The sequence below is a fragment of the Phyllobates terribilis genome, unplaced genomic scaffold, assembly GCF_046119375.1.
Source record: "Phyllobates terribilis strain yellow unplaced genomic scaffold, ASM4611937v1 Scaffold_1__5_contigs__length_1240528914, whole genome shotgun sequence".
NCBI classification, from domain to species: Eukaryota; Metazoa; Chordata; class Amphibia; order Anura; family Dendrobatidae; genus Phyllobates; species Phyllobates terribilis.
The window spans coordinates 359,124,699-359,149,039 of NW_027362761.1; the positions used below are offsets into that span (position 1 = coordinate 359,124,699).

Genomic DNA, 24,341 nt, shown 5'->3' on the forward strand with positions numbered 1-24,341 from the left:
TTTTTCAACAAGTGACAATTGCTCTTTAACAATTGGCTTTTATTTTTAGGACATTATTTATGAAGTTGGGGAACTGTAGGATGTGAGAGCATATTTGGATATGTTTTTAGAAAGTGTAAATGCTTAGTGCAGCATGAAATATCACTTGTTTTTCACTGCAGTGTTTCTGGTTCTTGGATTTATGTATTTGGTGTCTGGAATAAGGTGCTATAACTTGTTGTGCCTTGGTGCAGTGTTAAGTGATTGGAATAACATTCTTTCCTAGTGTCGTGTACCACTGAAATTGCATATGGTTATGGCAAACTTGTGAGAAATGTGCTCTTCTGTTTTCAGGTTTATTGACTGCAGTATAAATTTTGAGTCTCTTAAACGTTCTACAGCCATCCTACAGATTTTTTTTTTTTGGGCCCATGAACTAGAGCCAATCAAACCAAAGCTCATAAGTATGAGCTAATATTAATTGTTTTAATAGTTGATATTAAAAAAAAAAAAAGTTAACATTTTACTTTTTTTTTTTTTTTAAGGTACAGATTTTAACTTATTGGAGTGGAAGGGGTTGCATTTCATTAATAGTTATTTCTAGTCAATCAAATATTTTTTTTCTTTATTCTGACTTTTCTCCAATTCATAGATATTTGTATTTTCTTATTGTCTCTCCCTATATTGGTTTATGAACACAGGTAGCAACTGTTTCTGAAAAGTCTCGCATTATGGAACTAGAAAAGGATTTGGCCCTGAAAACAAAAGAAGTCACAGACATGCGTCAGAAGCTCGTAGAGTCTCACAAGCAGTCTAGTGATGTAGATGCATCACTATCACTGTTGCAAGAAATCAGTTCTTTGCAGGAGAATATATCCACACTAGGCAAAAAACATGAACAAGAAATTCAGTCTCTGAAAGGCAAATTTGAAAGTACCGAGATTGATTACGAGAGAGAGTTGGGATCACTGAAAGCATCTGTAGAAAAGCTATCCAAAGACAATGAAACTTTAAAAGTAAAGCTCAGTCATGCCAACAAGGAGAATGCAGACGTAATAGAACTGTGGAAGTCAAGACTAGACTCCGCCATCAGTTCGCATCAGCAAGCCATGGAAGAACTGACTGTTTCCTTTAGTAAAGGCGCAAATATGGAAACCTCTGCTTTGATTGAGCTGAAAGCCCACATTGAGAACCTCAAGTTAGAACATCAAAAAGAGACTGAATTTCTGAAATCTAGGCAAGAAGCAGAGCATGCTGATCACTTTAAAGAAATAGAAGCTTTAAAGTCCAAACTGCAAGGATATTCTGAAGAAAGAGAATCTAAATTTGAGAACCTAAAATCTAAACTGGACGCTACAGAGGAGCAACACTTAATAGAAATGGAGGACACGTTAAATAAGCTCCATGATGCAGAGATTAAGGTAAAGGAGCTGGAGACCTTGCTATTTATAGTGCAAGAGAGTATAATTGATAGGCTAAGATCCCAAGTAAAGGATGCTATAAAACTAACACAACTGTTTTTACCCACAGGGTCAGGGATATGTATAATAACAAACTGAGCTTTTACGTGCCTTTCCTGGATCCAGCGCTACGTATCCACCGCTGCCTGCTTTCTGTTGATGATCTTTAGCAGTGCCGTCAAGCAGACAGTGCTGCAACCAATCACTGAACTTGGTGGCTCAGCCGTTGTAGACAGCACGAGCAGCTGAGCAGTGCGATTGGCTGCAGTGTTGTTGGCATGACATCACCACCGTAACCAGTCAATAGAATTCGGGCAGTGGCAGTGACGCAGCGATGTGGGAAGAATTAAAAGGAGACAACCCCTTTTAAGTCGAGACTTGAGGCAGCTGAAGGGCAAGTTAAAAACCTTGAACGTGAATTGCTTTCAGAAAATAGGGTTTGTGCCATCCATCCTCTTTTTAAGTTTGATTTTTTTTTTTCTTTTAAATTTTTATTTTATTGTTTCTCAATTACATTGACCCAACAAACCTAGAGATGTAAAATTATCAGCGTAGGAGAGACATGAAAGTTAAGGCCCCTCTGGTGGCAGCTTATCTTCCTTTTGACGTTTGCTCTTAAGTGAGAGTAGGGAGACACCCCGATATAGATTTAAACGGTCGCCTGATCTTGCCAAGGTTTGAGGGTTCAGCCAATGTTCATCTGTGTGTATTACTAACATTATGTGAGCGCAAGACATTGGTTGTGACCTTGAACCAAAACCCACAAATACTAGTCATGCTTCAGAATAAAGAATATGTTTGAAAGTACGCTGCTTGCAGGAAATATTCAGTCCACATTTTGAATTGCATGTTATGACTGTCATAACTATTTTCAAAAATACTGTATTTGCAGCTATGAAAAATTATAGTATATAAAGCCTGCCCAAGTGATGAGATTACAAGTGCTGCAATAGTTTAACACAGTTTAACAAAAGTAGTGTACAGCCACTTCTTAAATGCTGTATTCCCCCATATAAAATAAAAATAATACTCGCATTCAGCACCGTCATCATTCCAGCAATCAATGGCACGAAATCTCTCAGTACCTGCGGGACATTCGCTTAAGCTCTCACATGGCCTAACAATCAGTGGCTGATGTCCCCGCACGCCCGAGTTTCATCAGCAGGGAACAACCTGTTTAAGCCTTAACCCTAATGTTCAACCATTATTGTGCTGCAAAATTAATTATAAAATTGTGTCAAAACTGTTTGGCACAAAACTATAATAGGTTATTAAATTATCATGTTACATGTTGATTATGGATTGGATTTAATTAAAACCAGTTATGCGCAGATGCCAATGCCACCTTATAAAAATGGTTCTATAGAAATATTTTATTTACGCTGATATTAATTGGGATTACATGATCACTGCTTGACTTCAATATGTGTGAGAACGCAGTTAAAATCTGTTCTGTTTTTTATTTATTTATTTTTCTATTTCCACATTTTTTTGTTATATTTACGTTACTTTTGCTTGTTCATTTTTTGTTCTTGTATCCATTCACTTTTTTTTCAATCCATTCTGCTAGGCCAATGACTTACAAAGAGATTTGGTGGAGCGTAATGAAAAGTTTGCTGCCCTTGACAGCAAAATTCAGTCACTGGTTCAGGTTAAAGCAAGTTTTGAAAAGGAAATTGAAGATTTGGTAAAATTAACAGTTTTTTTTTATAGTGTATATATAATAACTTCGTTGCATTGTGCTTTTTCTTGATCTCTTAATTGGAAGTACCATGCTTCTCCAAAAATAAGATAGGGTCTTATGTTATTTTTTGCTCTGAAAGATGGGTTAGGGCTTACTTGTAGGGCATGTCCTATTTTTTTCCATGCACAGCAATCTTCATTTATTCTTGAACAAAAAAAATCAACATTTATTGAAATATAATCATGTCATAACATTCTGGAACTTCAACATAACTCTCCAAACTCTGAAGTCCATCAAGAATTTCTTGAAATTCTGTTTCCTTTTTCCATGTACAACAACCTACTCTTTACACATTCTGACGAAGAACAATGGGGTTAGAATGATCACTAATGGGGTTAGAATGATCACTAAGACTGTGTGCCCACAATGCGTTTTTGGTGCGGATTTGCAGCGCAGAAACGCATTGCATACCTTATCCCATGACTTCCTATGACATTCTGCAAGTTCTGTGCACATGGTCAGGATTTTTTCTGCGCGGATATTACTCGCAGAAAAAAATCCTGACATGACCAATTCTTGTGCGTTTCTGCATGCAGATCTGCCTATACAATGCATTGGAAAAATGCATGGCAAAACGTGTCAAAATGCGTCAAAAACGCATGTAAAAACTGCATGCGTTTTTCTGTCAAGGAGATGCAGAAATGCTCAGGAAAATTTCTGCTTCATTCCTGCATCGTGGGCACTAAGCCTTATAAAACATTCTGTTCACACACATATCATGTTATCAGCAGCACATCTATTTACATTGGGCAATGTGCTAACAAGAACAATGGCCCAGAGGCATTAAGACTGGCATTGTGCAGGCCAATCTTAAGGCCCCGTCACACTAAGCGACGCTGCAACGATCCCGACAACGATACGACCTGTCAGGGATCGTTGCTGCTTCGCTATGTGGTCGCTGGTGAGCTGTCAAACAGGCAGGCTCACAAACGATCAGGGGAGCAGCGACATCGTGGAAAGAATCTTTCCACGATGTCCTGCTCCGGTTACCAGCCTACTGAAGCAGGAGCAGGCTGGTAACCATGATAAACATCGGGTTACTAGGGGCACATGCGCACCTAGTAACTCGTTGTTTATCGTGGTTACCACTCTGCTACGGTCAGCGGGAGGTTACCGCTCACTTTAGCAGGCTTGTAGCCATGATAAACGACGGGTTACTAGGTGCGCATGTGCCCCTAGTAACCCAATGTTTATCATGGTTACCAGCCTGATCGCTGCTCCCGCTGGTCACACACAGCGATGTGTGCTGACCAGCGGGAGGGCAACGAACAAAAAATGGTCCAGGACACTTTGCAGCGATCAGCGACCTCACAGCAGGGGCCTGATCGCTGCAAAGTGTCACACATAGCGACATCGCTGGTGAGGTCGCTGTTGCATCACCAAAACCGTGACACAGCAGCGATCTCGCTATGTGAGACAGGGGCTTTAATGAACGTGGTTGCTGGAGTAAGATGCACCTAATTCATTAAAAGGCGCACACCACTTAATAAATTAGGAATCTTACAAGTGCCGTGCGCCTCTGGCAGAAATGTACATACACGTGTATATATACACACACACTGCACATACATATGTGTATACACACACTGCACATACGGTGCATGCCAGCCTGTAACCTCTTCAGCTCTAGACTCCTGCAGTTAAGAAACCTTTGGTGACATCATGGTCACATGACTGTGATGTCACCAAAGGTCCTTAAGCAGTTTTAACCTCGGAATAGAAACGCTGGGGGCCCCTAAGAGACTTGGGGGGCCTGGGCGATTGCCCAGTTTGACTGCCCCGAACATTGGCTCTGACTGTAACTAGGGCTTATTTTTGTAATAGGGCTTATATTTCAAGCATACTCCAAAAATCTCTGTAAAATCATACTAGGGTTTATATTCTGAGTAGGTCTTATTTAAAGGGGCTGTTCACTACTAGGACAACCTGTTCTTGATCAAAAGGTTTGGCCCACAAAAAATAATAAAGCCTATACTCGCTTCCCATGCCAGCGCCGTTGCCCCGGTGTAGGCGCTTGCAGTCCCGCGGCTGCTGTGCTTCTGTTGAACTGTCCTCGCCTATGAACTGTGCCTAAAGAGGAATTCCGGGATCAGCTGGCACCCTGACTTCCTCTTCATGCTCAATTCGACAGGAGATGGGGATAGTGAATCCAGCGCTGATAGGGCATCGGCGTCACGTGTCACAACAACAGCACGGCGGCCCTCGGACTGCGAGTGCAGATACCGCAGGAACGGTACCAGCACGGGAGGAGCGTATAAGCTTTTTAATTTTATGGGGGCCAAGCGAGGGGGGTATGAACAGGAGTTATCGAAGTAGTGGACAGCTTCTTTAAGTCTAAACATAAATCTGTTTTAATTTTACCTCTTCTTGACATGTATGACATATCTCTTAGATATTTCATAAGTACCTGAAGGGTAAACAGGGATTCTATGACTAGTTGCTCTGCAGAGGATAGCCAAGAGCATCCATAACAAGGAGTAACAAAGACCTTACAGAGAATACAGATCTTTAATTTGAAGGAGACAGCCAAGCTTGATTGACATCCTATAATTCCTCAAACCATAATTGTTAGCTTATTTGACATAAATTTATGATAGCATTCACAATTTTTAATTTTCCTTTTTTTTGGCTTTTAGAAAAAATCATTAAACACCTCTTCTGAAGAAACTAAAGTCCTTCAAATAGCTATGCAAGGTAAGGGTCCCTTTCCATATGTCCCATTTAGCATGTTAAACAACTGTACCGTTCTATACCAAAGCATATTGAAATTGTGAGCAGCCACCCAGTAATGCTTTGTGTTTGTGATTTTCCCTTATTGGTAATGGTTCACATGTTTTCATTAAAAGATGTATGCTGCAAAGACATCTAATGCATTTAGAGTATGCACTAATCACAAAAAGTTCGGGATTTTTGGCTTTCTTGGAAAATGTAAAAAGTTCATGCTACAGTTATATTTTATCATGAGTAGGACATTTAAGTAGAAGCATGCAATGGTGATTTCCTCATCTCAAACAATTCATTGAAATAAAAGCGAACAACAGTGGTGGGTATACCCCAACAAAGAATGTCAATGTCTCAATAAGTTGTCAGGTGGCCTTGAGCATCAATTACAGCTTGACAACGACGTCTCATGCTGTTCACAAGTCGAGTTATTGTTTGAGACATTGCATCCCACTCTTCTTGAGGGGCGGCCCTCAGGTAATTTTGGCACTGAGGTACAGAGTTACGAGCCTCTACACGGCGACTCAGCTGATCCCATGGGTTTTCTATGAGATTCAGGTCTGGAGAAAGTGCAGGCCGCTCCATTTAAGGTACTCCAGTCTCCAGCAGCCATTCCCTAATGATGCGACCTCGATGAGCTAGAGCATTGTCGTCCATGAAGATGAAATTAGACCTGTGTTGATCGTTCAGAGGCACAATAACCTGATTTAATGATGTTCTTCAAGTAGTAGGGGCTTGTCACTGTACCATTCACAAAGTGTAGGGCAGTTCTGTATTGACTGAACACACCTGCCCACGCTATAACACCACCACCAAAGGCTCATCTGGTGACACCAGTGTGTGAAGCATTGTGCTCTCCTTGACGTCTCCAACATCATTTGGCGGCCATCATTTCTGCTCATCGTGAACAGCACTGAGGCCCATTGGTCCCTTGTCCAGCATAGATGCTCCCTGGCCCATTCAAGACGATGATGTCTGTGCCTGGTGGTTTGGTCAGGTACCCTTGCAGGTCGTCTAGCACGCAGACCACTCTGATGTAAACTGTTTCAAATGGTCTTACTTTGACACTTGGGTGCCTCTCACCTCTCTTAAATGTGTCTGGAATTGTGTGGCATTCATCATCTGGTTCCGAAGGGCATTGTCCACAATGAAGTGGTCATCAATGTGGGATGTGGCCAAAGGATGTCCACTTCTCTGCCTTTCTCTGACTTTCCCAGTCTCTCTGTATCTCTGTTGCAAACTGCTGATGACACTCTGTGGCACTGTAAGCTTAAGGGCCACTTCCGTCTGAGAACATCCTGCTTGAAGCCTCTCAATGGTGATCAATTTTTAGGTGTCGTCTTGGTCGTCAAAATGTGAACAGCATGAGGTGGAGCACTGTTTACTACCAATTCTAAATGAACCCCCGAAATGTATTGGGCGATTCATGGATCAAACATCTGTTGTGAATTTTTCCATTAAGCTCCTTGTTGGAGAACAGCAAGTTGTGCAAAAAGTACTGAAACATTGAACAGTTGGACATGTGTCTTTAACCGCTTCCCGACCGCCCACTGTACATAAACATCGGCACTGCCTGGGCTCTGTGCAGCGCCGACGTTTATGAACGGTCGGTGGTCCCGCAGCCCTCAGGACCCCCAGGGTCCAGCAAGTGCTGTGGTTTCGGTTCAGAGCGACAGCTCTGACGGGACATCATTGGGACCTGATTGGATCAGGTCCCAATGATGTTAACCCTTTCCTATCTTCTATATGCCGCGATCTATAGTGATCGCGGAATATAAAAGATAGTGAGAGGAGAGGGGGTCGTCCACTTACCTCTCCGACGGCCCCCTGATGCCTTCCAGGACCTTCCGTTGTTATGGCAGCTGGAGGTCACATGACCGCCTCCAGATCTGCCATATATGGTGTCCTGCTGAGCTCAGCTGAAGTCTAGCAGGAGACAGACAGTGTGAAACTGTCAGCAAAGTTCTCATGCAATGTAATACATGTCTATTACATTGCATGAGAACAGTGATTAGAAAAATAAAAATTAATGTCCCATACAGGGACTAAGTAAAAATGTAAAAAAAAGTAAAAAAAATGTGTTTTCAAACTGTTAAAAAAAAAAATCACAAAATAAATAAATAAAATATTAAACCAATAAATCCGTATATTTATGCAAAAACAAAGAGTACACATATTTGGTATTGCCGCTTCCGTAACAACCCGATCTATAAAACTGTCACACTAATTAACTCCTTCTGTGCACACCGTAATAAAAATAAATAAAAAACGGAGCAAAAAACTATGCTTTTTCATCATATCGCTAAACAAAAAGTGGAAAAAAATGCGATCAAAAAGCAAAATGGAAATAAAAATGGTACAGCTGAAAACGGCATCTTGTTCCGCAAAAAAAAAGCCGCCATACAGCTTCATCAGCCAAAAAATAAAAAAGTTATAACTCTCAGAATAAAGCGATGCAAAAAAAATATTTTTTCTATAAAGCCCCCTGAGGAAGCAGCACGCGAAACGCGCGTCGGGGCTTCAATGTGACATTGGAGTACACATTGCATATGGGTGAGCCACCTTACCTGCTGAAGACACCACTATGATTGTCTCACACATTTATGAGAATGGCTGGAACAGTTACTGAATCTGTATACCTGTAGATTCCATGCCATCTCTTGGGCTTTTCTGATCATATATACTGCCATTTGGGTAGACTATTTATTTATATATGTTCCCTTTATGTGGCTGGTTACATTTACATCAGAGTGCAACCCCTACTTCAATGCTATCAGATGATCTCATGTGCACTCCTATACAGAATTGTCGCATTGTATTTGTGTTTTCCATCCCCGGTGACCTACTAATTTGTTAAGAGTATACTGTTTTTAATATTCATACTGAATAAAATTTGTCTTTTTAATACTATTTAATATTGTTCTATATTTTTCTTTTTTGGGGGGTTATACTCCATATATTTCTATAGGTTATGCAAAATTGTTTTATTGTGTAAAAGCGCCAAAACATAAAAAAAATATACAGTAAGTGTAGTATCACTGTAAACGTACTGACCCGAAGAATAATGCCGACTTATCACTTTTACCACACGCAGAACTGCGTAAAATAAACCCTCAAAAAACAATTCCTGAATTGTTGGTTTTTGTTCATTTTACCTCCCAAAAAACGGAATAGAAAGCGATCAAAAAAATGTCACGTACCCAAAAATGGTACCAATAAAAATGTCAACTCGTCCCACAGAAAACAAGCCGTCACATGACTGTCGGCCGAAATATGGAAAAATTATAGCTCTCAAAATATGGCGATGCAAAAACTAGATTTTGCAAAAAAAAAAGCGTCTTAGTGTGTGACAGCTGTCAATCATAAAAACCCGATATAAATCTGGTATCTCTGTAATCGCACCGACCCGAAGAATAAAGTAATCTCATCACTTATACCCCACGAGGAACGGCGTAAAAAATAATTAAAACCAATTCGTCACCTGCTACTGATTTGTTTATTATGTCTCCCAAAGATCGCAGTAAGGCTCTGCCTACATTTATCCTGCGCTCTGCGCTAAGCGCTTACACCAGAGTTTCCGTGTAAATCTCTGAAATACATGATTCAGCCGGAACCCATGACGGAAGATTCCCTGTAATGAGGCTGATATAAGCCACTGTGGATGCCATCTGACCTGTGATCCCACGGTTTCAGTTTTTTTAGGCGTGCATAAAAGTGCGGTTGGCCACAGTTTTGTGCACTTCTGAAAAAAAGGACACCGCTAAACAGAGGCCAGATGGAGTCCAGAGTAACTCTGCTGCCTCATTACAGTGAATGGATCCTGCAGGGGTTTCATCTGAATTACATCACTTGGAAATTTAGATGGAAACCCCGATGTAAGTGCTCAGCCTAGAGCGCAGGATAAATGTTACGTAAAATGTTCCCAATAACAGCTTCAGCTCAGTCCTCAAAAAAAGCTAGTCCCCACTCAGGTCCGTCATCTGTTAAAAATATAAGGGACTTCCAAGTTACTGGTAGCAGAAAGGCTCTGGAAAAGCGAAATGGCCCTTGTCCCCCAAAAGAAATTCAGAAAATTTTGTGCTCCCAAATCCAAATGCCTAATCTACAATAATTTGTTCTCCAGTTGTCAAATAGCGCTCCGTCCCTCCCAGATCTCGCCGTATGGCTAAGCGGTACGATACAGCCACATATGGGGTATTGCCACTTTTAGAAGAAATTGTGTGACACATTTCGGCACCATTTTTACCCATTGCCCTGTGTGAAAATGTAAAATCTGAGGGTAAAACATTTTTTTGTGGTAAAAATACAATTATGTTTTCTTCACTGCCCAATGGTATAAATTTAAAAATTAAAAAATACTCACTACTTCCCTAGATGAATTCCTTGAGAGGTGTAGTTTAAAAAATGGGGTCACTTGTGGGGGTTTCTGCTGTTTCGGCATGTCAGCGACTCTTCAAATGTGACATGGTGTCTGCAACCTATCCTAGCCAACATAGCGCTCCTTTCTCTTCCGAACCCTGCCGTACACCAAAGCAGTGGTTTTCCCCCACATATGGGGTATCGGCGTACTCAGGAGAAATTACACAACAAATTTCATGGTGCAATTTCTCCTGTTATCCTTATGATAATGCAAAATTAGGGGATGAAAAACATTTTTTGTGGGAAAAATGTGAAAATTGTATTTTTACGGCTCAATATTATAAACTTCTGTGAAGCACCTGGGGGTGCAAGGTGCTCACCACACATCTAGATAAGTTCCCTAAGGGGTCTAGTTTCCAAAATGGTGTCATTTGTGGGGGGCTTCCACTGTTTAGGCACATCAGGGGCTCCCCAAATGCAACATGGCGTCCGCTAATTATTCAAGCAAATTTTACATTCAAAAAGTCAAATGGCGCTCCTTCCCTTCCAAACCCTGCCGTGCACCCAAACAGTGGTTTTCCCTCACATATGGGGTATCAGCGCGCTAATGAGAAATTGCACTACAAATTGTGTATTCCATTTTTTCCTGTTACCCTTGTGAAAATAAAAAAATTGGGTCTAAAGTAACATTTTTGTCAAAAAAAGTTAAATGTTCATTGTTTTCTTCCACATTCCAAAACTTCCCGTGAAACACCTGAAGGGTTAATAAACTTCTTGAATGTGGTTCTGAGCACCTTGAGGGGTGCAGTTTTTAGAATGGTGTCACTTTTGGGTATTTTCTGTCATAAAGGCCCCTCAAAGTCACTTCAAATAAGATGTGGTCCCTAAAAAAATTGTTTTTGTAAATTTTGTTGGAAAAATGAGAAATCGCTGGTCAACTTTTAACCCTTATAGCTTCCTAACAAAAAAAAATTTTGGTTCCAAAATTGTGCTGATGTAAAGTAGACATGTGGGAAATGTTATTTATTAACTATTTTGTGTGACATATCTCTCTGATTTAAGGGCATAAAAATTCAAAGTTTGAAAATTGCAAAATTTTCAAAATTTTCGCCAAATTTCCGATTTTTTCACAAATAAGCGCAAGTGATATCGAAGAAATTTTTACCACTATCATGAAGTACAATATGTCACGAAAAAACAATCTCCGAATCAGGGGGATCCGTTGAAGCGTTCCAGAGTAATTACTTCATAAAGTGACAGTGGTCAGAATTGAAAAAATTGGCCTGGTCACGAAGGCAAAAACAGGCTCTGGCGCGAAGTGGTTAAAAGTTTAGATACAGTCACATTAAGTTCACCTGAAAAGGTTAGAGTGCATTTTAGGATCATCCTGAAATTTCACCCGAAAGCCAAAGATCCCTTTTTGTGACTAGTGTATGTTTTTATTAAAAAATATTCTGTTAATAGGCATGTCAGTCCAGTGGTTGATATAAAGCCGCTGTACAGTATGTTACATCAGCTAAACATGCCCCTGGTTAAATAAGCCGCCTTAGTATGATGCATTAAAAAAAGCCTTGCAAAACCTCTATGCGCCAATCCTATCAGTCAGGTAAGCGGTGGACTAGTCAGGGTCACTACGCTACTAGCACACCTATTCAGCTTTGATTGACATCCTACTCAACGCAGCTGCAGATGCCGGATGAGACATCACTTCAAATTTGAGTTGGCGTACTAGCAGCAAGAAGACTTTCACTAGTCCCTTCTACAGCACCATACTAGGTATGATCGTTTCTGCATCATACTAGGGCTACTGATTTTAACTTGGGCCATGTTTAGCCACTTTATTAACATAGTTAGCTACATGACCATTTTGATTTGATAAATCAGACAGACAGTTCCTTAATATTAAATATATTTACCTTGCTACTCAAGGAACCATTTGAATTAAGTAATTGCCCTGTTCCTAGGTCATAGGTCCCTGTTGATGTCCTTCTGCCTGTGTTTAAACATGTCTGGGACAATAATTGAAGGTGTGTCGGCTGACCGCTTATTTTGATTGCTAGATCGGCTGCCTCCTCAGATGCTTAGGCTGAGATAAGAACCTGGGTTAGCTATTAAAATTGGCAGTCAACTGCCCACTTTACTCAGTACTACGGTCAAGTGCTGACCCAGCAAACCCTGTACATTGTTGAGCATGGGACCAGATGCTCAATGGCAAAACTAGCTGATCAGCTATCTGCTGGTATCGTCCATGTGTCCTGTTGGGCAGGTGTACAATAACTATTGATCGTGCATTGTCAGCAGGTGTTTGTAGATGCGATTTCCTATGCATTTAACCACTTTATGGAGGAGGGATCGCTCAAATTGTTTTGTATTTGAGTACATGAAGCCCACACAAAGTAGTGTACTGATTAAGGAGGAGAAATCAAAGGTTATGTATGAGTGTAATTGGAGGAAGAAATTGCATAACCTGTAGCATCGATGTTTTATCAGCACATGGTCTGTAGAAAAGGAATTGGTACAGAAATGCTTTCCATCCAGATTGGTATCTTCATTCCACTGGCCCATCGGGCTTTCCTTTTATGCAAAACCCAAAAGTAATCAAGAGAAGATATTCTGTATTTTAAAATGATATTTTTCATTTTAAAAGAGCAGCTCTCCAAAAAGTATAGCTACTTAAGACTGGAAACTCAACATAACAGGATTCTCCAGTGTCGCTGCTGAGACCTGATGGTCTCGTGACTGCAAGTATGCAATTTGCATATATGCGGTCACATGCCAACTAAACGTGTGTAGCCTTGTTCAGTACAAGTGAATTGAGCGAGGTTGAGCTTGTCTAATCAGAATGTGGCCGGTAGTATGCAAATCACATACTTGTGGTCACATGACCACTCGGCCTCGGCAGTGACACAGGACAATCCTGACCGGATGTGATGCACATGCTGTAAGGATTCAGAAGTCTGCAGTCACATAGAGTGAATGTAGACTTTCACCACAAGACTGGGCAACCCTTTCAAGGCTCATTCCATTACATTTTCTGGGGGAATTTTTGACTGCAATGACCTCTGAGATTGGCAGAACCACAGGGCTACAAAAGTATCCATATGTTTATGAATTGCTACAAATTAAATGTGATGGCCACTAAAGATATGACTTTTGGCCAAAAAGTCCTTCATCCATAGTCTTTACCTGATTTTGTTCTTTGCTGGCTTTCAGTTCAGCTGTGCTGTCATTCGGACAGCTGAAGAAATGGGGTATTAGAATGAACAAGTAATCTGGTTTATTGAAAATCTCCATGCCAGTGCCCTGGCATTCCCACCCATTATAACTCTAGTATTATGAAAAAATAGTTTGCAGTAACCATTCTTCTGGTAGTGTCATAATACTCTGGAGATGGAAGAAAAGGCCAGGCTTTCACCGCTCTGGGTACTTTATATCCTATGAGAAGAAGGCATTACCAGACAGTCGAATACATAATTTTATTTTGTGTGTTTAAAGGGGACCATAACCTTTAAATCTAGCTGTCATTTAAGACTACCACAGTTATAAGACATTTGCTGCTTTTGGTTCATATGTAGACATACAATAGCTAAATTTCTGACGCAGAGCAGATTTTTTAATAGCATTTACTATTGGCAAATAAATAGTGATATAAAAGTATGAGTTATACAAAAGTCAAAGGTGTTTTTTTTTCTCCCCTTTAGAAACCATGGGTAAATTAAATGAGCGAGAATTACAATGTGTAGAAATAACCAAAAAATTGGAATTGTTGCAACCGCAGTGTGCTGGTAAGTAGTTCCCTAATTTCCTACCAAGCTTTCTTTTACTTCATCAGTTTCTTGACCCCATACTATGCTTCATCTTTTTCAGAGTTTGAAAGGAAGGTAAAAGAAGGTGAAGAGAAGAAGGAGAACTTACTGAGGGCAAAAGAAAAACTAGAAAATCAAATAGCAGAAATGATTAAGTCATCAGGAGACAGCTCTGCTCAACTTTCAACTCTGAATGAGGAACTACAGTCTAGGGAAAGGTACACAAAGTTTTGTCTTACTCAGTTATGTTTTGGGGAGCATATATAGTTCATATGATCTAACTACTTTAGGCCATAATCAGACGATGCAATTGTGCTGTTTTTTTATTCCCCCCCCCCCCCCACCTGGAATTTTTGTGGAATAGTCATATACTTATCACAACTTCAGAAAATTGCGGCAAAAAATGCATTGCATGAACATGACCTTAAATGGTTTTCCAATTTCGGAAAGTGTTTGCTCAAATTCGACCTCCTTTTTGTTTGGTGGAATCTGACTGACCCGAACCATTTTCATCCTGAGTGTGAAGAGACATCTGTACTTGTTTAGCGCTGTCTGTTTTTTCTTGCAGGGCTTATAATTACTTTTTCTTCTATATAACTGTGCTATTTTGAAGCCAATTTATCAATCATTTTACTCCTGATCCTTCCGTATTGCAGGAATTTGGCTGATCTCCAAACAGAATTGTCAAAATCAGGACAGACTGTAAAACAACTGCAAGAAAATATTGAGCGGTTAACATCTGAAGCCAAGCGTTGCACTGAAGAAGCACAAGAGTCACATCGCCAAGCAATAAAGACAATGACTTCTGAAATAGAAAGCTTGGTAAGAAAAAGGTTTTACATTTTGAAAACTTACTGAGCTATTGTAATTGTGAGAACTCTTTAAATGGTTTTCACATCTCAGACATTTATAAAATATCCATAGGTAGAGGTTTACAACCTCTTGGGCTCCCAAATATTGGGGAGGACAGGAGTCTTTTCATAACTACTATAGTCTAAAAAAAAAAAAAAAAAAGAAAAAAAAAAGTTGTATCATGTTAACTGAACAGGAGTGCATCGCTCACCTGACTCCCGATTTCCTGCTTGCTTATGGGTGGGTGTTCATGTTTAACTGACAGCTCCAGCCAGCAGTATGCTTGACGTTTTCCCAAACTGAGCGCTCTACAATGCTGAAAATAGATGCAGAATTAGAAGAGTTCAGGGCCATACTTCCTGTACAGCAAGGTGCTTGTAAGCGCTGCACTCCTTACCTATAATAAACTGCTGGGGTAGCTGATAACCTAGGCAACATTCTTGAGTTGCTTGTTTTTACAAACACTTTGAAATTGTAACTATACAAAAACTTGAGTATAACCCTTTTAAAAAGCGCAGACACCTCTCCATTCAGTTTGTGGCTTGATGGGATAGTTTGCCTCCCCCATGCTCCTAACAGGTGTGGATCTCAGATTTGACAGGCATTTAAAGCAATAGCCTCTCTTTAAAGAGAATGTCATAAAATAGTATAAAGCAGGGGCAGAAACCCTGTTTCCAACCCCATGTCATCTGCTTCAGATCTAATAGTTCACTCAGGGATGAGTTCCTGCATAACCTTCAGCTACCCCTGCCCTCACTACTGATAGACCGTTTTCTGCCTACATTGCGAAGAGATAGAAAACAGTAAACCAATGTTAGTGGCATAGTTAGGCACATTTCATCAGTGAGAGGCCTAGCAGAGCTGCAGCAAATAAAACAATAAATTTATGAAAACTACTGCCAGAAGCCCATTAACTGACACACAGCTGGAATCTTGGTCTCTGACTATTTTATATTGCTTTCACATTGCAAAGCATAAACCTGTTGATTCCCATTAAAGCAAAAAATAGAGTTCAAGATACCCTTTTAAGGTCCATCATTTATGCAACGATTCATAGTATGTGATCTGACAAATGACACCCAGACTTTGGGGTTGCATTTTACTATTGTTAAATTGGCAATTTGTATTCAAAAGTTTGTTTTGGTTTCCCTTAGAAACTTACAATTGGAAAACTTCACCTTGAGAATAAAGAGATGCAAGCTTTGAAAGAAAAATCTATTTCGGATTTAGTTTCCCAGCATCAAACTGCAATCAGTGAGCTGAAGCAAAATCTACAGGTTAAAGAGGAAATGTGGAAGGCGACCCAGGTCAAACAAACAGAAGAGCTCCAACAGCAAGTGGAAAAGGCCAAGGTATGTTTCTCTGTGGTTTTGGGAAGTTTACAAATTGTTAAACATTTTCTCTGGCTCTTTATAAGGTTTTATTCAAGGTTTTTTGCTCTTATGAAATTCTCTTTGCAAACAAAATCACACTCCATTCTTTACTGTGATGGTACATACATTAATGTAACCCTGTCACATCTGCACATATGAGATGCAATAAATACATCAAGCCATGATGGTCACAGAATCATATAGTCAAGTTAGTAAGTACTAGTCAAACACCTTCACATATGTGCTACTGTGGTTTGCTAATATTACTGTACATTATTTCTATATGACTTCTGGCACATCACACACCCGGAGGCATTACTAATAATTCATTATTTCCTTTGTGTTCGTCATACACCTGTTTTCATATAGATTTAATACATACAAATTGCTTTTGTAATTAATACTATTAACAGATTTGCTTAGAAACATCACTATCACCTAATCCTCCAGTGATCTATTACTAATCTTATTTGTCTTTATTTTATGTCTGAGTTGAGAAGATAGTTTTAAAATGTTTATTTTTAAAGCTGAACTTTATAGGGGAATCCAAATTGTTCACTCCTCTGTGGCAAGGGAGAAGTGAGGATAAACTGAGGCTAGCCTGATCCATCTATCTGTCAATTTTACCCAATTAGTAAGATGAGACAGCCCCTTTAAGATTGCAATTTATGCTCAAAGTTTTAATGATAAATGCACTACAGTAAAATGCAACAAATATATTAATATGCATAGGCCTTTCTGTGCACCAACAGGGCAATTTTACCCATGCTAGGGACTGGTTTATATTTGCACCTTAATTTATGCCAATTTCTGGTGTCAATTTGTTGTGCCGGACATAGTAGTGTTCTCCCCTCAAAGCTCCATTAACTGTTTCTTTAAAAAAAAAAAAAAAAAAAAAAGTGGTAATAGAAAAAAATTCTGGCACAAGTCTAATAATAAATCCCACTCCCATAATGTTGGCTAGTAAGTCATGTAACGGTCAGCCGCCTCCTGCTTCACTGCTCTGTGTTTTTATCATTAAGGATTCGTTATTTTGGTCAGTATTTCACATTAATATTTGTAAGCCAAAACCAGGAGTGGAACAATCAGAGAGAAAAAGTATAATAGAAACACGTCACCACTTCTGCATTTTTCACCCACTCCTGGTTTTGCATTACAAATACTGATGTAAAATACTGACCAAAATACTGCCATGAAGGGTATTTACACACACTGTTTTTTTAGGAGACTTTAGGGGTGGATCTTCTCTGAAAACTGCCTGAAAAATCACTCAAACACTTGAGTAACTCTTATTTATTTTTAAACATGATATTCAGGGTTTTTTTACGTGTTTTTTTTTTTTTTTTTTAAATTTGCTTCAATAAACAAAGAGGTTGACCTGACCATTCTTCAGACATTTAGCACTATAAAGCCGCGCCATACTTTCCAATACAAGTCAATAGGAAGTCTACAAAAATGCCTGGGTATCTTTTTGAGCACTTTGTAAGCAGTTTTAAGTCCTCTTAAAATGCTGGCTTTTTATTCATTGTTTAATAGATTTCATAAAACGTGCAAAAATAGCACACACACACACACACACACACACACACACACACACACACACACACACACACACACACACACACACACACACACACACACACACACACACACACAAAAAAGTAAGAAATATTTACAGAAAATATTACAAGAAAGCAAAAAGCTTCAGGAAACAAAATGCTAACAAGAAACTCAAGACAAAAACCCACTTAGAAAATGCGACATACAAGGTTGGCTTCCTGAAGTGGTTTCAAATTGAAAAACACGCCTGAAAAAACAAAATAGGTTCCCACTTAGCCCTAGAGTCTCCAGGGCTCCGATAACGTCACCTTCCATGGAGGGAAGTTCAAATTGATGTCCACATCACAGCAGAAGGATCCTGTGTTGGCAAAGCTGCTCCTAAATATAAAGTTTTCCCTTGCACAGTCCGTTCTGTGGCGTGGTAAGGAGCTAAAGTCCGGGGCTTCTGTTATAGACTATCCTGCTTAAATTCAATTTTAGGTCTACTGGGCTTCCTTTTTATACACTTTTATTAATGCTTCTAAACATCTGGCATGTTCACAGCAAAATAACTTTTCTATTACAGCAAATCTAACCCTTTATTTTACTCATTTCCATAACGTCATTGTTTTCATTTTACTTTTTTTCTTTTGGGTGCTTCAAACAGTATTTACATTTTTGCAATGCTTTAATAATTGTATGTATAAAGTGAGACGCTCCCACCGGCATCATCATTGAAAAAAAGTGATATTACTTAAAGGCGTTTTCCCACGAACAAAAATTCATTTTAATCAATAAATATTGGAATAACAATACCTTCCACAACTGGATGTGTTTAAATAAAATGTCTCTGTGCTGGGATAATCTTATAAATGTGCCCCTGCTGTGTACTGTGTAATGGCTGTGTCTGACCGTACAGGAACACTGTCTGATCATACCACAGCTCCTGGGCAAGGAAGGGGGAGCAAAAGAGTACACAGACATAACAGCATGGGATCACAACTGATTCTTTCTCTGAAGTAAAACATTGTTTAAAAACAAGCAGGGAAATGTTTTGCCTCACAAAAAGAATCAGCTGTGATCCCTTGCTGTCCTGTCTGTATGCTCTTTTGTGTCCTCCCCTGCCCAGGAGATGTGGTATGATCAGACCGTATTCCTGCACGGTCAGACACGGCCATTACACAGTACACAGCAGGGGCACATTTATAAGATTATCTCAGCACAGGAATATTTCATTTAAGTACATCCAATTGTTGAACTTATTACAAGATCTATTGATTAAAATCAACTTTTGTTGATGGGGAAAACCCCTTTAAGGGGAACCTGTGATTACATTCTTGCTGCCCGATCCATGGGCAGCATGAATCTGAGCCTGGCTGCACAATTGCAGCCACGTATGTTTACTCTGAAATCTGTTTCAGAGAAAACAAGTCTTAAAAGTTGGTCAGCGACCATAGGGTGAGACTTGAGTAGTCCGATGCAGTCCTCGACCGGTTTCTCACCGCCCTTCTCCAGTTGATAGACAGGTCTGTCCCATGTATGTACATAGGGATAAACCCTAATCAGGTCTCTCCCCATAGTCTATCTCCCTATGGTTGTAAACATAATGGATCTGCTGTGGATTAAAAACATGCAGCCTTTTTATAAAGTTAATGAAATAGATATAAAGTCATTACTAAGGTGGTAAAATTACTCTGATATTAAATGTTGTAGTGTCACTTCATACATACAAGCTGCTTACTTCATGACTCCCATTAGCTTGCTTTTTCATTTTTTTTTTCTTCCTTTTCCCCAACTTTTATCCTTTTTAGTCTTTAACCTGTGTGTTAGAATCCAAAAACAAAGAGGTTGAACTTATGACAGAAGAGATAAGGGGTTTGAAAGTGGAAAAAGACACACTGTTCAAGGAGGCAGATGCTTTAAAGCTAGGAAAGGAATCTCTACTTTCAAAGGTTATAGAGCTTGAATCTTGTATTAATGTGCTTCAGCAAGAGAAAATGGAGCACTTAGCTGTCTTTGACGAAGTAAAAGCTGAAAAGGACAACATTGTGCAAGAGAAACAGGAGCTGGAAAACCAATATAACATGTTAAATAGTTCCTCTCAAACACTGGCCTCTGATAAAGAAAAATTGATAGCTGAACTTAATAATGTCAGACAGGAACTTCTAAAAATCAGTTTGGTGTGTGAAGACTTGCAGACTTCTATTAGTACTATGGATGCTGCTATGAAAGAACTTCAGTTAAGCAAAGATGTGCTGCTTGCAAATTACACAGAGCTACAAAACGACAATCAGGTAATTCTGGAAGAACAGATGAGGCTTGGAGAAGAGAAGATACATCTTAGTAGGGAAAAAGATGAAATTATTGATATGCTGAAGAAAAACACAGAGGATTTGATGGTCAGACACAAAGCTCTAGAAAAAGAAATGGATAGCTTAAAAGCTGATAAAGCTCTGTCTTCCAATAAATGTGTGGATCTGGAGAAAAAGATGGTTGCCATAATTGAAGAGAAGGAAATGCTGACCAAAACTATTGCAGAAGTCACATCTGAAAGAGAAGATCTTGTTGTAAAGCAAAATCAGTTAAATACAGAAATTGAAAATCTGTTTAAAGAAAAAGAAAGCTTGTCCACAGAACATTGCTCTACTGAAGTTGAACTGACTAGTATAAAATCACAACTGGATGCTTTGGTCCAAGAAAATATGACACTTGTAGGAACAAGAGATGAACTGCTTGAAACACTTGCTATCCTTGAAGAGGACAAGCAGAAGTTGGAAGAATGTCAAAGCAAAATAATAGATGGAAAAGTCTCCATTATCCAGGAAAAAGATGAAATTATTCAGAATCTCAAAGGTTCAAAAGATGATTTAGAAACCAAATACACTGATCTGGTCAAGGAAATGTCTGGACTCAAAGCAGAAAATGAGACCGCTCTAGTTCGGAATCTAGAACTTGAGGATAAGTTGTCTCAGACAGTTAGTAAACACGACGAGTTACTGAAGACAACAGATGAATTGTCTTCAGAAAGAAATAATCTTGCTTCAAAAGAAAATGAATTAAATATAAAAGTTATGGAACTGATGGAAGAAAAAAATAAGTTGGCGGCAGATCACAGTGAGATGACAACTAAAGTCGCAGTGATGAAGAATGAGCTTGACCATTTAGAAAAAGACAAAGCGGAGCTTCAGATCACCAATGAAAGTTTAACCAAGTTGCTTGAAGAGATAAAGACCAGCAACAGTATATCTGACTCCGAACGTTTTAATTTGCTTCAAGAAAAGGAGACTCTTCTTTCATCTGAGCGAAAGCTTACTACTGAAAGAGATAATCTTCTAAAACAAAAAGAAGAGCTTGCAGGGAAATATCAGATGGCTGTAGAAGAGGCAAAATGTGTGCAGGATCAAATGATAGATGAGATTAATAACCTAAAGAATGCAAAAGATCGTATTTCTCTTCAGCTGAATGATGTGGAAAAACAGCTTGATTCTGTATCTAAAGAAAAAATGGAATTCCAGTCCTTGAATATAGAATTTCAATCCAGAGAACAATTGGTTATTGCAGAACTAGATAGTATTAAGACCAGGTTAGAAGATGCAGAAGCATCAAATCTTCTGCTGTCTCAGGAAAAGTGCAGATTATTACAAGAGACTGAATCCTTACATTTTAGAATTGTTGATACAGAAAAACTGAGTGATAATTTGAAGCAAACTATTGAAAGTCTAAATCTGCTACAGGAGCAAACTCAAAGAGACAAGTCTGCTCTAGAAGAACAACACAGTGGTACCTTGGTAGAAAAACAGTCTTTGCTTGAGGATTATAATAAATGTTGCCTGGACAAAGATTTGTTGATAAAACATAGAGATGAATTACAAGAAAAAGTACTTGAACTTGAGGCAGGTTTTAAAAGCTTTGAGCAAAGGTTAGCTGAAGAAAGAGAAACTTTTAGAAATGAGAAGGATTCTTTAGAGCTAAAGTGTGTAGACTTCCAGAGGAATTTAGGTAATGTAACTGAAGAAAAGGAGGAGATAATTCTATTAAGTAAAGAGCTTCAGTGTAAGTATAAGGCACTTCTGGAGCAGAAAGGAAATGTAGATGATTCAATAAACACCCTTTTACAGGAAAAAGAGAGCTTAGAACTGGAGAAAAATTGCCTGTGTTCCAAGTTGAAAGAGCTCAATGAGTATTTAGCTTCCTTGAAAAACTCCAAAGAAGAACTTCAAGACTTGTATTGTAATCTTTCAAAAACATTGGAAGAGCTTCGTGATCAACTTGGTATTAAAGAAAGAGAAATTGGAAATTTACAAGAGGAAAAGTCTCGCCTTTTGGTGGACCAAGAATCCTTGGAGAAAGCAAATGTAACTGTGTTAGCTGAAAAGGAAGCCACCATAAACAACTGTAATAAAATGTCAGGGGAAATGGCAGCACTAACTAAGAGCAAATCTGAAGCTACATGCCTTGCCGAGCAGTTGGATATCCAATGCCAGGCATTGCTGAATGACAAAGAAGAGTTATTGTTCAGATTTAATGAACTTCAAAGTCAACAGAACAAGAAAGAAGCAAAAATAAATGAGGTACCTGACATGTTAAGTTAACTAAAACGACTAACACTTCGAGCACTTTTTTATAGGGAAATCTAGTTATTCACCTTCACGTGCATGTTTCACATCACTTAAGTATAAATTTCAGAGGAATGGTAATTTTTTTTCCATTTTCCCCTTATTTTATTTTGAAGGAAACTGAATAAAAATTGGTCTATATATGTGTATTCCGTGTTCCCATTGCAATCAATAAAATGTTCGAAATCAGACATTAAGGAGGAGTGAATTGACTCTAATAGGCAGTTTTTAGGGTCTTTCTGTTCCTGAAGTCATAATGCCTTCTGTCTATCCACTTCATCTTGCAATGATGAAGGGCTTGTGACTGCAGAATCAGATTACACAGGATTTGTTTGTAGTCTGTAAGCATGGAGCATATGAGCTGGAAATCAAGATTTGCAAGATTGCTTTAATTTTTTAATTCAGTTGCGTTGGAGCAATAAAGGAAATTGCTGCCAACGAGAACTAAGCCTTAAAGAATTGCTTGAATAAATAGTTCAACAAGTAGCTTTTACAGAGTAATATTTTTTTTAAATAAATGCTGAATAGTAATTTGCAAAAATATTGTAACAGGTTAATTGCCCTATTTTGCTGCCTCCCCGCAGAAAACAGGCGCTGATCTGTTCTATAGCAACTGCTTAGATACTTATGCCAAACCTGGTGTATAGATCTACCAACTTTGAGTACGAGGGAGCACAGTGCGTGCCATCTGCCAACTAGCAAGCTCAGTGACAGGAGTGCAAGAACCACAACACACTGCGATTAGAATGATACCAAAACTATAGTGAAAATAGTGAGTGTTTTGCAGGAGCAGTCCCAGTGACAGGTGCTCAGAAAGTAGTAGAGGTTGAGAGTTCACAACGTGCTCTGCCTTCTGTATAGCAGCCGTGTCACTGTAGTCATTATAGTGACAGTGAGAACGTTGTGCAGGCTCCGCTTCTGCTCGCTCTGTGACTGCTATAAAGAAGGCAGACCACATTGAAAGAACTCTCAACACTCCTCAGTGCCCCTGTCATCGGGGCCACTTCTGCAAAGCGCTCTCTTTGACTATTCTAGTTGTAAACTCCACTCCTGCACTCCTGTCATTCAGCCTGCTAGGAGGCAGAGCACCCACGGTATGTTCTTCCTACACTCAAAGATGGTAGATCCATACACCAGATATGGCATATGGATCTAAGCTGTTGTTACAGCACAGTTCAGCATCTGTTTTCTGCAGGAAGACAGCAAAATAAAATACCTAAAACCCTATTACAATTTTTTTTTTTGCAAATTTCATATTCAGCATTAAAATGGAAAAAAAAAAAAAAAAATGTTTTTAATTAAAAAAAAACAAAAACGTATAACTAATATACTTTAATTATGCAAATTGTCCTGACCATAAACCTACCCCTTAAGTCTTAGGTTTGTCAGTTCCACTTCTGTGGTCCTGTGTTGGAATGTAACCAGCACTGTGTGTGACGCCGGCTGACTGCTCATTTTAATTGCTATGACAGCCCTGTTCTCCGTGTATGCATAAGACCTGTTCGAAAAGGGGGCTGGCTCAGCCAAACAACGCTTTTCAGTGTTGAGCTCAGAACTGACGGTGAAGTTTCCATACCCTGGACGAAAGGGGAATGCGACATCATTAAAGCATATTAGTAACTTGCAGAATGCCATTTTTGTTAGTTATGTATATTTTTTTTTAGCTAGACAACACATTTGAAATATAATAGTAGACATCTAGAGCTGTGTTTTAAAATTAATACATTTGTATAGATGCAATTTTTATTCACACTTCCCTTTTGACTGTAAATATTTTTCATAACCCCCAATAACCTATCTGAAATTAGCTTCAAGCATGATTTAGGGCCAATCTGAAGTTTTTATTGCTAATGTGTCTCCTCTCCCGCCACCTTCTTGTCAAATCTGTAAAA

The 24,341-nt window shown here is 39.2% G+C and overlaps 1 protein-coding gene across 9 annotated transcripts in view; it reads left to right on the forward strand.

Annotated features, from left to right (window-relative positions):
• The window catches only part of CLIP1 (CAP-Gly domain containing linker protein 1), a 121,783-nt gene that overhangs the window by 56,032 nt on the left and 41,410 nt on the right, over positions 1-24,341 (forward strand). For 8 of the 9 annotated variants that reach the window (XM_073676241.1, XM_073676242.1, XM_073676243.1 and 5 more), the window contains 8 exons: positions 681-1,400; positions 3,010-3,126; positions 5,820-5,877; positions 13,965-14,048; positions 14,131-14,287; positions 14,726-14,891; positions 16,076-16,273; positions 19,645-22,404. In XM_073676241.1, coding sequence (XP_073532342.1) covers positions 681-1,400; positions 3,010-3,126; positions 5,820-5,877; positions 13,965-14,048; positions 14,131-14,287; positions 14,726-14,891; positions 16,076-16,273; positions 19,645-22,404 — 4,260 coding nt within the window. The remainder of the gene's footprint in view (positions 1-680; positions 1,401-3,009; positions 3,127-5,819; positions 5,878-13,964; positions 14,049-14,130; positions 14,288-14,725; positions 14,892-16,075; positions 16,274-19,644; positions 22,405-24,341) is intronic. The other variant, XM_073676248.1, reaches the window with a different exon arrangement.